This window comes from Centroberyx affinis, unplaced genomic scaffold (genome assembly GCF_046629955.1).
Source record: "Centroberyx affinis isolate AG114_WGS23_722 - 3 ecotype Tasmania unplaced genomic scaffold, CSIRO-AGI_Caff_v1 ptg000303l_1, whole genome shotgun sequence".
NCBI lineage: Eukaryota > Metazoa > Chordata > Actinopteri > Beryciformes > Berycidae > Centroberyx > Centroberyx affinis.
Window position 1 is genome coordinate 69,769 of NW_027278981.1, and position 14,472 is coordinate 84,240.

The 14,472-nt window shown below is 39.9% G+C and overlaps 1 protein-coding gene across 1 annotated transcript in view; it reads left to right on the plus strand.

The window, feature by feature from the left end:
• The window catches only part of LOC139640897 (electrogenic sodium bicarbonate cotransporter 1-like), a gene marked incomplete at its 3' end in the record, with an annotated part of 69,152 nt that overhangs the window by 39,110 nt on the left and 15,570 nt on the right, over window positions 1-14,472 (plus strand). The window contains exons 7-8 of the mRNA XM_071515088.1: window positions 2,563-2,742; window positions 6,775-6,851. Of these exons, the coding sequence (XP_071371189.1) occupies window positions 2,563-2,742; window positions 6,775-6,851 (257 nt within the window). The remainder of the gene's footprint in view (window positions 1-2,562; window positions 2,743-6,774; window positions 6,852-14,472) is intronic.

Here is a 14,472-nt window from a genome sequence, read left to right on the forward strand (position 1 = left end):
ATATTTTATTACCTTTTGACAAGTCATTATCAGTTGCTACAGCAGTGGTTCCCAACCTTTTTTGGCTTGTGACCCCACTTTGACGTCACAAAACTCTAGTGACCCCAGACATTCAAAACACAGACCATTTTTTGCTAAAACTAATTTGTTTTCGATTAGTTTGTAATACTATGTTGCAAGTAAACGTTCATTTTAGACCACATTTAGGCTATTTCATGTATATTATTGTGGACGGCAGCCGGAGGCAGAATAGCCAGGATGAGCCACAGATTAGTGCACAAAGTGAGGATTTTATTTTCCCAGTGCAGGATATGTACAGGTGAGCTTGTATTTACAAGACTACAAATTAATGCTGAACAAACAATGACTCAAATTAAATTGCGCGCTGTTTATGTTTGAGCGTGGGAATGCACGTAGCCTGGTCACATGTGATCGCGTGAATCAAGATATGCCGAGCTCAGTTAACAATATCCTGCATTTTATTTGAACTCGATTTTTATGAGGGGAAGTGAAAACATAGGATACGTTAAGTTGTTTTAAATTGTGTGTGGTGTTTTTTTTATAATAATAATTATTATTTGAAATTTCAATCACTAGAAATTTCAGGCAACCCCATTTGAATTCCATGCGACCCCACCTGGGGTCGCGACCCCAGGGTTGGGAAAGCCTATGCTACAGAGTCTAAATTACTTGACCAGCGCAGTAACAATGGCAGCCATCGTGGCTGTCATACCAGTGAGATGAATAAGTCAATGTTGACTTGTAGGGTGGTGGCAGTGAACTCTTACAACTTGTAAAACTCATTGAATTTGACACTTTTATTGATATGAAGAGCCAGTGAGCCACCATCCTGTCTGCAAGCTGCTGCTGGACTATACTGTTAGTTTTGTCTCTAGTCCACTGTAATGCTATTGAGAAAAAAGCAATAATCAGACTACAACTGGCAATTGTAAGCTTGCAACCAGAAGAGTCCAGTGAGAGTCTGTTTTGCACTGAGCGAACCTGGCTCATGTCATTATATGGAATGGTTGCTTTTTAAGAACTGCTTTACATTACCTGGCACAAATGAAACATTTACAGGCCAAGGCAGACAAAAGCACATTTTAATTATTCTCCAAGTCTGATAGCATGGTGTGTTATTTACCTTGGCTAGATCATCCGGTCATTCCTTCCTCATCTCTCCACTCCATATGAATAACAAAACTGGGAAATGTGTAACGTTTTTGTGTGATGAAGTCCATACATTTTACTGTATAATACTGTATAATGTATGACAGAGGCAGAATCTTCAGTGCCTGTGACTTACAGCAAACAAGAACCGGTCTGCTTGCTTGATTTTTAACTGTACCCACTGGTCTAGTGCCTTTTTATAATGGGCCAGTGGTGGGCACAGATTTACGGATGGATGCGTGTCACACACAAGGCTCAGCGCCTTCCTTCCCCCTCTCTTTTGTTAACAGTAGAAAAGCCCAGAGGTCAGGCTGCATCCTGGAGCACCACTGGACTTAAATAGTAGTTTGTAAATGGCCACAGAAAAACTTCCGAATTTGAAGAGAGGCAACCCCCTTCCATCGCTCTGACACGATTATCTCTCTTTACCCTCCCATCTCATGCCACCACCCCGCCGTTTTCCTTTCTCTGCATGAGGGAGCAAGAGGAAGAGTTACCACTCGGAGTGATTAATGCGAAGTAATTGGCTGTGCTGCCTAGACTGTACAGGCGGAGTCGGGCTTTGAGGCCGACCGACCTGAATGATGGGCCATTAACAGCACTGCCACTCTGCAGGAAGAGAGAGATTCCCTGAGGCTGCTATCTTTCAGCGTTCAGGCTGCTGACCTTGTTTTTAAAAATAGACCTTTTGATTGAGCCATTTCATGATGTCATGGAAGACTCAGCTCACATGCAGGAGCATTACAGTCTGGGATTCGCTAATCGAGCCCTTACAAGTATGAGAAGACATTTTATAGTGACTTTGTTGTTTACTTTGAGTGACGCTGTTGCTATATTAAGGCTATCGGATAAAATCTCTACAAAAGATTGTTTGGAAGTAGTTCATAATTTGCTTTTGTGCAACACATGCAATGCAAATTAAGTTCACTTTATTTATAAAGCACACTTAAAAACAACAAGTGTGCTGTGCAAGTATATACAAAACACCAAGAAGAAAAGACAAAAGAAGAAAAAGAACGAAAGAACACAAGCAAATGATGCAGAATCAAAGGCTACAGAAATGTAAAGGTGCAAATAGAAGAGGCAAGTCTAATACTGGGGGGCAGAATGTTCCACAGTCTAGAAAAACTGTTAAAGAAAAACTGTTCATTATTATTGATTTTAATCACCTCTGAAACTATCAGTTTTGGCTGGAACATAATGTCTCAAAAAGGATGATGAGTTTATTTAATCAAAAGTACCAAACTATTTGGAGTCCTTAATGCAGTGTAGTAAAACTGCAAAATGAAAAACTCTCTTGTTTTCCACAAGACAACATCATCAACGACATCATCTTCCTCTCTCCCCTTCCTTCTCTTTCCTCCTCTCTCTCCTCTCTCTCTCCATCTTCAGAGCTGATCACTGACAGCCAGATAGAGACGGGCCAGCTGAAGGCGGAGCTGAAGGACAAGGTGATGTACACGCTGCTACGGAAACATCGCCACCAGACCAAGAAGTCCAACCTGCGCTCGCTGGCCGACATCGGCAAGACGGTGTCCAGTGCAAGTAGGCTGTTTTCCAACCAGGAGAACGGTAATACAGATGCCAGTTTGGTGCAGTCTTTTTGAAAACTATTTAAAAAAAAAAACACTAGAGTGGCACTAAATGGTCCTAAATCAGCCCCAGCTTCCCTTACCAGGTGCTGAAAACAATCTTAATACAGATTGTAGAGATGATAGCAGATTTCTTATTTTGAGCTAGTCTAAATATATTCCCATTTTGGTCTTGATTTTAAATATTTTTTAATTTGCTAATATCAGGGAAAGAAACACAAAACACCTTTGTACTAGTGCTTGGCTCACTAATCCTGCCACGCTCTTAGTTAAACTAAGCTTTATAGATTTCTTGTGTATAACGTCCTTTGCTTGTTACTGTTCATCACAAAGGTTTTGTGTTGTAACTTTCACAAAGCTGTTAATATTGACTAACTGTACTAAACACATTGAGAGATTGAAGGCAAGTGTCATCATCTAAAATAGGAAATACAACTAATTGCAAATTTACTTGAGCTGTGAATTATATAACTTAGATTGTAGAAATGAGTTAGCTGTTTACGTGACTTATGTTCACATAACTTATTCATTTAATGAACTTGTTAATATTGACTGAATGTGTGAAAATTCATTTTTGGAATATAACGCTTCTTTTCATCACACAGGACGGGCTGTCACTTTTTCCCCCTGAAAATGAATTCAAACAAAATCATTATGAGGAGAAGTTCATTCAGATTCATGCAAAAAAACAAAACAATAATATTCTAAAATAATAAACTCTACCTTCATTGGTTTGATTCACCATTGTTAATAGGAAGCATAGTAGCTGCTGCCATATGAAATAGGCCTGACATCAGACTCCATGAAATGTCATTGTGTTGAAATATACTGCCCAATATACTGCTTGGAGCGGTGGCACACGAGTGAAAACCTAATCAAACCTAATTCAATAAGCGGTGGATTCTGAACTTTTCTCTCAAGCTGGGAGATTTGAAATCATTTCAAATATGAAAAAGTGACAGCCCTATCACACATGATGTCTGACTTTTTAAAAAAACGTTTAATAGTGCATCTATGTGAGCTTTCATTGCTAACAAATTAAGTGCACAATCGTTTCACGGTGTTTACATGATAATTAATCTGTTACCAGCCATGGGTCTTTGGAAAGTGAAGTTATTTATTGCCTGCTATCAGATTTATAAAACTGACAGATTAATGACTCGACCAAAAGAAAGCTATCTCCATTCATGATCCTGCTTTGTCGCAGCGGTCAAAGGGAAACTTGACACATCGGAAATTTCCAATATAAAATCTAGAGGCTCTTATCTAGATCTCAATATTGAGATAGAGAGCTTTACTGATAGTGATGAATTGATTACTAATTTGCAAGGCTAAAGTACACCATCAGAGTTTGGAGGATGTTTTTTTTTTAAAGTGCATTTTAAAACAAAGCCATGCTCTGTCCAATGACCCATGTTGTGTGGTTGCTCCTGTAATGATACCGCTGTTCCTTACCTCCTTCCTTCTTTACACAGCTTGTAAAAAATCCAGATGAATCATGTTTTTATAGCTCTTGATTTTGTCTGCTTAACAACCACTTGCTTTGGCTTAACTGGCCTGTCGATCAACTCTTTCTCTCCCTTCCCATCTCTTTTTCCTCCTTTTTTTTTTTTTCCTTCCTGGTGTACTACCGCTGCTACTAAAAGCCCGCAGTCCTCTTGAGAACTCTGTGACTTGCCTGTCGGGTCGCATCTCTATGGAGGACCTGCAGGGCCAAAGGAGTACCAGCATGGACTGGCTTAGTAAGTTCACTGGACCCAGGCTCTGTTCACACTGCAGGCCTTCATGCTCAGTCCCAAATTGCTGCTCATATCTGATTTTTTTTCATATCTATTTTTGGATGAAACCCATATCTGATACCAATATGACCTGACAGTGATTTCCAAAAGACATGCATATGCAGAGTAACAATAACAAAACACATCACATCACCCCCTTTTTTTATGAGGCGTCTCCCCAAATACCAGTCAAGTCGGTTATTTCGCTTTATTTCAGAATTGAAAAAATGCGACTCCATGCAGCTTTTCACTGATTAGAAAACATCAGGTCTGAGTCACATTTAAGGGAAAAAAGTCAGAATTGGGAAACTTTAATCTGCAGTGTGAACGGGGCCTTAGACTGTAGCCACCAACCCAAAACTCACCCACCCTGCCATTCAGGCTGAAGGCTCCATGCATCCAGCTATTAAATAAAGTCCTGAGATGGCTATATTGCCAATAAATCGTTTTTTATTAAAACAAATCATCTCACTAAACACAATAGATTCATTTTTATGTGCTCTATAGAATAGTGTCGTTGAATAGCTTTGGTGGTACTAGTAGTAGTAGTAGTAGTAGTAGTTTTTTTTTTTTTTAAAACATTCCATGTCAATATACAGTATTTATTAATCTATTTTTGTGGATTTTTTTCCCAATACTTTACAATTGTAGTTGGCCAAGACTAGATATTTGATCCTTAAAATATTTCCCTCTAAACTTAGGCTAATTTGTTTTCCTCCTTTCCTCAGTTATCCACTCTAAATAAGTACTCACATTTTTTTAGATATACATTATTTATACAGTGCAATTCAGAAATTGACAATTTTTACTGGCTGCATCATACTGACAACGATGTTATTACCCACAATGCTCAGGGGGCAGAGGTAACAAACCGTTAGAAAGGGTACAGTGGCATCAGAATGTTCTTCTCTAGATACCTCTGGGCTGAGGTGAGATCACACCCTGCCAACACAACCTGTCTGTCACACCTCTGTCTTCAGCTGACAGTCTGAAACCTAAAGTCAGCAGTCTATCAGTCAGTGTCTGCTGTTTGCACGCCTCATATGAGAAAGACACTGGATGAAAACTGTCAGTGGCAATAGCACAGACTTCCATATGAAAGAAAGCGACACACACAATCAGATATTCCCAATATTATTTTCGTACAGTAAGGGTGGATGCATACGAGCACCACAGTTGCCATCCCAGCTAACCTCTCAAGATGAGTAAACTCTGCGAAAGATGTGTGAGCAACAATCATTTCACAATCATGATCTTTGAGGCTAATGCTGCGTTCCACAAATGTTGGAAAGTTGGAAATTTCCGAGATATAGTTATCTAACGTCGTGTCGACAGGACGGCATACACTGTAAACACTATACAGCGTTAACATTAACATTTTAACATTTTTATAATCCTGAAAATTCACTTTAGTTTGATTTTCAGCAGTGCAAGACCTTAAATCCACCAAAACACCTAAAACGGTAACTGGTTAAACATCTAAATTTGAAATGTAAAGTTACGATTACAGTTGCTACCGTTCTATACTAAGTATGTTTGCCTGAGGAGGGTCCTATGGCCGAAAAGTCACACTTAACTATTATGCAAGTGTAGACAGTGAGATAGGATTTAGTTTAGTTTTTGTCCTACGCACCTGTCACTCAAAGACTTTTAGGTGTGCAAAAAATATTTTTTTCTTTAAATATGATTGCCATAACATTAGATATTGCATGGGGAACTGCACCTTTGCATCGGGCAAAGAAAGTCTCACAGGCATCGGAGGTTGTCATTACGACCTGCCAGCTGGGAATTTATGACTTCTGACTTTTAATGGAACGCAGCATAAATCTCTACTGTAAAATCCAACTATTGTCCCATTGAACATCTGAGTGAAATCCTGCAAAAAATACAATTCTCTCAGCAAGTGATCCTTAAAAGTTTGGCTGGGACAGCAACTGTAGTGATTCATTTGTTCTTGGTGTGCTCCAGCCTTTATTTACAGATTACAGTTAATGCTGCCTCCAAATTGTATACATATTTTTTTTCAACCGTTTCTGTCCCTCGGTCTGCATGAAAATTACTCCTCCTCTGGTGTGCTATTCTCTTTGTTATTCTTTTCGGTGCTGCATGGAGAGCAAACTGGGCCACTGTCTTTTCTGGGGTTTCTGCCATCCTGTTTTCCATTCAGTTCTCATACCATGGAGATGTAGATGAGGCTGTCATAACCTCCTGGGGCTGCTGCTGTGTTTCCACAGGTAGTCCCACCACAACTCACCGGAACTTGGCTTCCAGCAGCTTGAACGACATTTCCGACAAACCGGAAAAAGACCAGGTGAGTGAACCTGATGATTTTGAAGCGCTCTTGTTGTTTTTGCACTTCCCAGAGAGAGATCACCTGTCAATCAAACAGTGTGGGGGCGGGACTGTGACGTCTTTTTCCTTGGATTTTCTGTCGATGAAGTTTGAGTTTTTGTCGGTGGCGCTCACTCCTTTGTCTGTTCATGGTGGCTATCGCTGGAATTGGAAACATAAAACGCATCACTTCCTGTGTGCCGGAGGATTTTTCCCGGGAAAAACCTACCAGACTCCGGCCGTGTAGAACAGCAAATGTAAAAGCTTTCATGAACTGGATATAGGTTGACTCACTTTTGTGCCATAGCATTCAGCAATAGAGAGTAGTAAAACTGACATTTGTTTATATGAAAATGTCTCAGATTATTACATTAACCTGATGACCCCGATAACCTGCTGTGGCTTGATTCAATGGAAGCAGGTAAACCCACTCAGAGTCGACTCTGCCTGCTGGTTATAGACATAGAGACATAGAGATAACTTTGTCTAAAGTACACTGTCCCAACCCTCACTGTCCTCATCCAGTCGGCTCCAGCCGCTCTGAACCTGCCGCAGCACAAGTCTGTAAAAGTATGTTCAGATGGCGGCTCGCTGTTCTTAGATCTCCGGTCAAGAGGACAACAGTATATAAACTTTGTCATACATTCAGAGTCACTAGAGGACTAGATAAGTTTTCTGTTTAGCAGCCAGTGTGGAGAGTTTAATCGTGAGGAAGGCAGTGGTGGAAAACGTACTCAAATCCTTTACTTAAGTAGAAGTAGCAAATACCATAATGGAAAAATACTTCATTAAAAGTAAAAGTATAGAAGTATTAGCAGCAAAATGTACTTAAGTCTCAAAAGTAAAAGTCCTCATTCTGTCAGAGTGTTAAATTATTGAAGCATTAACCTGTAAGAAGTATTTTAATGTTGTCGGTCTAACTGCTCCAAATACTGTTGGGGAGTTTAAACTCTAACAATGCAACATATTTTATGAGCTTATTGTATGTTCTGCATGTAAAACCTTATTCTGCAAAGTAACTAGTAACTCCAGCCGGCAGATAAATGTAGTGGCGGAAAAAGTATAAAGTCTCACAAAATGGAAATACTCAAGTAAAGTGCAAGTACCTCAAAATTGTATTAAAGTACAGTACTTGAGTAAATGTGCTTAGTTACATTCCACCTCTGGAGAAAGGAGGAGAGTGCAGAGTGAGGAGATCGCTGAGGTGGAAAATTAGTAAGCAACAAAAACTTTTGCCATGTTTTATTTATTTCAAAGTTGTTATTATGCTAGAAAGAGAAACTAAAGAGAAACTACATTTTAGCCCAATCCAACAGTCAGACCAGCGAACAGGTCTGAAGTCTGGCATGTGAGTAACTGTAGGCCTGCAAACACAGACAAAAAAAGAAGTTAAGAATGAAGTAATAAGTTAGAATACAGTGAACCTTATACCACAATTAGAGGTCAGTGCAGCCTGCCTATCATATTTATTCTAAACAGACACACACACACACACACACACACACACACACTGTTCCAGTCTACTTTCACCTCAGCTTTACAATCCATTGGGTCTTCTCTGAGGTCTTCGATTATCTGTCCCACCCAGAAGAGATAAGGGAATGCCATTTGTTTTTTTTCTCACGGTTTCTCAGTGAATTCCACTCGTTTACTTCTCCTTTGTCCTCCTTTGGTATTTGTATGGCTCACAGTATCTTATCCATTCCGCTCACATGCATTTATTTTTTTCCGGAAGATTACGGCAATACCAACCGCCAACAGTTGGGTGAGAGTATTTCCTGCTTAATGGAGACAGCACAACAGAGGAGACAAAAAAATCAGAAATTGATAGGGAGGAAAAAACTAGAAGAGCCGTACATCAATTGTAGGAATGTAATGATTCTTGTGTTGTATTGATAACTCAGTTCCTTGTTCTCATTTAACCCAAACATGTGCTGCATACTGCCTCAGAGTGATTCATGGCCAGGTGGAGTTGCAGCAGTTCATGTTTTATTCATGCACAGAAACCACGTTTTATATTTTACTTACTTTTATTATGATATCAATTTTGTTAAACACAGTGGTGGAAGAAGTATTCAGATCTTTGACTTAAGGAAAAATAGCAATATCACAGTGTAAAAACACTTTGTTACAAGTAAAAGTCCTGCATTCAAATCTTACTTAAGTCAAAGTACAAAAGTATTAGCATCAAAATATACTTAATATAAACTAAAAGTACAATATTTCCCTCTGAAATGTAGTGGAGTAGAAGTATAAAGTAGCATGAAATGGAAATACTCAAGTAAAGTACAAGTACCTCTAAATTGTACTTAAGTACAGTACTTGAGTAAATGCACTTAGTTACATTCCACCACTGGTTAAACAGACTTGTTGGCTGTAAAATACCCATTTAATTTTTTGGTCTGAGTGAATTTATGACTTCAGAAAAAAATAAAAGCTTCTGACAGGCGGATTAGCTACAAAGCAAATTTGTTTACAGAGGGCTTCCTTTCGCTAAAATTTGCCGTTATACCCGATTATACAGTGAAATTGCTGCTGGTGACTTCAAGCTATCCTGTGTGCATTGGCCTTTTCCAAACGGACACAGTTTACAGCGAGCTCCATACACTCTCATAGAGGCGTAGTGACATTACCACAGTTCACAGTAGGCATTTGTTCATAAGGTCTCATGATCCGTCCCAGACCATGCCTCTGGGACAAGGGAATTTGGGTCAGAGTGGCCCAGTAAGCCCCGCTGGGACAGATTGAGTAGGGAAGAGAGATTGGAGAGCAGGATAGGAAAGGCATCTCCAAGGCTGAAGCGCTCCCAGCCCCCCCCCCCCAGTCCCCCCCAGCCCCCCACACCCCCCCACCGGCCTTTAAATACCCGCTGTGGGAGCCGGTTCCACTGTTCAAAGGTTTCCTCTGTGGGCCGCTCGCCGCTCGCCAACCTGTTTCACACCGGCCGCATGTCTGAGAGCTCGGTGCTGTGCCCGTCTCCAGAGACTTCATTGTCTGGATGATGCCAGGAGATCTGAGGAGCAGATTTGGCTCAAAGTCACAGGCGGGGAAAGGGGGGCGTGTCTTTGGCTGCATTCACACTACAGGACTTCATGCTCTATTCTGGATTCATGCTCATATCTGATATTTTTGGATGGCTGTTCATATCCATTGTAGGATGTAACCTATATCTGATACCAGTATGAACTATGAGTCATGTCAGTAACACACGTGAGCAGACTAACTATAACAAAAGATGTCATGTCTGGTTTTGTACCTATACTTCTCCCGCTTGTTTCCAACACACTTTGGTTACAGTATTTGCCTTTGAGTTTTGACTGAATTGACAGAATTGAGGCGTCTCCCCAAATGACAAATAAGTGGGCTATTTTGCTTTCTTTCCATCCATGCTGTGGTGCCAAAATTATGACAATTGTCTGAGGCGAATGACACGAGATTTCTTTATTGTCATGGCAACGCTGATGAGTTCAGATCTGGAGTGTTCAAATACAAGTTGCATGTGGGTTGCATGGCTCAGGATCTGATTTTGTCCCACATATCCATGTGGTCCAGACCGGAGTTGAAAGAATGTGACTCCATGCAGCTTTTCGCTGTTCACACTGATTAGAAAACATGTGTGAGGGAAAAAAAAAGCATTATTAGGAAACTTTGAACTGCAGTGTGAACGCAGCCTTTGAAGCCTGTGAAGACAGTGTGGGGGAATATTTTGCAATATTGGCCAGATGCAACACACACCAGTGCAAATCTAACATCAGTACAAGCACAAATTGCTGTGTGTTAATCACCTTAGTTGTAATTCTTAAGATTCTTGGCTTGCATGCCCAAAATGTTACAGCCAGTGAGTGGACTTTGCCATGACAGGTTTTTGACGAGCACATAGCTGATGTAGATTGTTGAAGAATGTGTTTTGTAGCAGCCTAAAAGAGTTGATGCAGTAGTATTTGAGAAATTGATCAGTTGTACCTTGTGTGTGAAGCGTTTGGCAAGTTAAACTGGGCGCATTTAAGGCTCTTAGATACTGTATATTTTGCCTTGGTCTGTTGCCGTCTCTGTGGTCAGTTATAATCCGCGTGTGAAGATGTTCCTTTGGGTCTATTCATGTCGTCATTCAGTAATCAATCTTGTGTGCCTATTTGGACAGTGTCTTAATCTAAGACGGGTCATTAGTAAATCATTTGTAGGGTCCTGTGTGTGCAAGTTACTTACACAGGAGAACAATTCTAACATTGAAATATATATCTTAGTAATTTAACTTACACGCTTTCCCAGATTTCCAACATTAGGAAGCGTAAAGGGTCAAAGCAGCAGCATCCAGACAGCAGGTGCAACAGTTATCCCTGTGTCTGTAGAATATTAATGCAGAAGTGTTTAGTAAATTTTGTGAAGAGAGGGTCGCCCTCATTCATATTTCTGTCACATGTGACAGATGAACAATTAAATCAAGTGAATGATATATTTCTGAGTGCGACCCTCTCTTCACAAAATGGCTATATGCATCTAGGATAACGCACCAGGTGGTCAGAGCGCAGTGGCATCCCTGCAAATAGAAGTGTTTAGTAAAGACATCATCATTAATCTGGATCAGGATCAGGTGCAGAGATGAATTATAAACACTGTGAAGCTCACATGCATTATAAACCTTGGCATATAATTGCATGGTTGTTGCATGGTTGCATTGCAGAGTCCAAAGGCAGCATGGGATTGTTTGGATGTATTCTGATGCATCACTTTCACAGCTAAAAAAATAAATCAAAGACATATTCCACACACTGCCAAAATAATCAGTTTATTAACACAAACACATAGTGAGCTAGAGCTAGGCTGATCTATATATGAGGTAGTCTAAGTGACTCACCTGTTGTGAATCTTCTCATCTACGTAGGAAGTCTTATCTTTATGGGTGATGTGTTTGCTCTCCACAGATGAAAGCATGAGCTGAAACCAGCCATTTCTTCTTCTGTTGTTGTTCTTTGTTGACGCACTTGCACCCTTAGGTTTGTCATTATGCATTTGTGTTAATAAATTGGTTATTTTGGCTAGATTTTTGCCGAGCTATTTTCTGGCAGTGTGCGGAATACGTCTTTGACTTTTTAACTTTTTACATCTTGTGAAGTTTGTTCCATGCACCTGCAACAACACTGAGTCACTGGAGCGCAACGCCGTTCTTCTACATTCTCACTTTAGCAGAAGTGAGCCGGGGACCAGGCAGTGAAAACACATAAAAACAACCGGGAATGTCACACAGTGTCTTACACATTTCAGTTCTCAGGTATCCAAAGTATAAACCATGAGGGGATTTGAAGCCTGAGTTCATTCAACTCGCACCACAGGACAGTTCATCCAGGATTCAAAGCGTCACGGGACAGGAAACGATTCCGAATGACAGATTTAAGATGTAGTTCACGCGGGCAGTGTGGTGTGGATTAGCAGTGATTGGACACAGGTCAGGGTGTGCGGTTACGCAGGTTTAACCCGCTCGCCTTAATCGTTTACAGACGAACTCTGTGCCAGGAGAGTTGCTGGACAGCACAGCAGCCTCTTATTGGATCTGTTTGGATCGGGCCAGCAGAAGGTCATAGGTTTATAGGATTTTAATCCTTAGACGTTGATGGCAACAATCCTGTGAATACATGATCTGGATATTGTGGACATTGTTTGTCTGTGTACTGATGGACAAGAGGGGACATAGACCCTGTTCTCTTCCTTCCCTGATATAGTTGGTGCCACAGAGGATAAATATTATTGTAGATTCCCTCTCTTTTGCATTAAAAAAAGTGTATAGGCTGAGACAGCATATTGTTACAATGAGCTCTAATCCTTTTGAATTGATTTGTTTGAGTACAAATGAGATTTCAAATACAGTAAAAGAATAATTATTACTAGAGGGTTAGGGTTAGGGTCAATATATCGAAATTCAGTATATCACAATAAAATGTGACAAGACGTATCGTGAGGCAAAAAATGAATCGTGATATTAGCTCCATTTTATTCTGCTGTAATCACAAATGAAACACCTTGACCGTCACAATTTCACAAGCTCTCCATCCAAATTATATTATCTGCACTTTGTAATGACATTTTTAAATTGTTGTTTACATTCTAGCGAGCCAATGCCATCGCTAGAAAGATTTGTGGCTCAGAAATAAACAGAATTCTGCACAGTCAGACTTTGTTGTCATTTAACTTTTATTTATTACGTTGTATCGTGGTTGTATTGAATCGTGAACCCCATGTCGCGTATCGAATCATATTGTGAGATAAGCAGATCGTCCCGTCCCTAATTATTACCTATCTAAGATAGGGTGTAATCCAGCCTTGCTGTAGGTGCAGGATCTTTAAAGTTTAAGGTAAAGACGGGCTGATCAGTTATTTTCCTCTCTTTCAGACTCTATGAACAAATTTCAGAATTTGCTCTTGGATAAACTAATTTTTTTAAGCTGTTTATACAGTATGTGTTGTTATTAATGTTTTCTGTGATTGGAGGAAATGTCAGTCTGGTTAGTAATCGTTGAGCTATCTAGCATCACCAGACATTTTTATATAAGCCCCAAACTGCTTGATGACGCCGTCCAAACTGATCTTAATGCCATAATTAACATCATCCGATCCCTCCGACTCAGTTTTATATCTTTCAAAACTGATTGGACTGTTCTCTCGCTATAATGTTAACTATATTAAGACTGAGGCCGCCCTTCTTTACCACCTTGCTTTATCATTTTATTGGTACTGCTGCCTTTGTATGGAAACCACACAGTATAAAGTACCATGGAATAAACACAACCCTCTTAAAATCTATTAGAGGATATCAAGAAGTAGAAAGCCCTTCCTTTATCTTTATGGGGCGGAGCAGAGATGATGAAGATGATTATTTGACCCAGACTCTCCTTCCTCTTATCATCCATTCCATTCATTTTTCATTAGCAATAGTTATAGGAAATTAACAGATTATTTTCAGGTCTTTTTGTAGAGGTATAAAAACTAAACTCTTCACCAAAATGCGTGGAATTAGAGATAAGTAGAGGTGGATTATGCGTTCCTGATGTCTACTATTATTACCTTGTATATAATTGTCACGGGGCTGTGAATGACTGGAGGAGACAATTATATTAGCAATTATTAAGTCTGTCATTAGATTAAGTTTGAATTGAAAACTCTACTTTCCCTGTGAAGCAGTTGAATACATAAATATTATATAAACGTTTGGCCATAAACAGTATCTCTCCCAACATGCTCTAAATTGACTGTGGCAGACTGCTAAAAACGCTGACCAATGGTATTTGGCAATGTGTGAATGAAAGATGGGCGAGGCTGGTATTGCCTGGCAGGGCATCCTGGTGGACCAATTATCTTTATTGCACCATCATGTTGTATTATAAAACATGTATTATTATTATTATTATTAATTGCACCATTGACTGAGTCCTGACAAAATTGCTTCTGGATCAAGATAAACCATAGCTTGTCGGTTGAAGGGAGTAGATGTAATTGTAACTTTTATTTACACGGCCTGAAGTCGACTGTTCATTTTTGACATATGGACACAATTATTTATATTAAAGTGTTTTTTTGTGCATGCAAGGAAGCCCTTTTTCTTGTTTGCT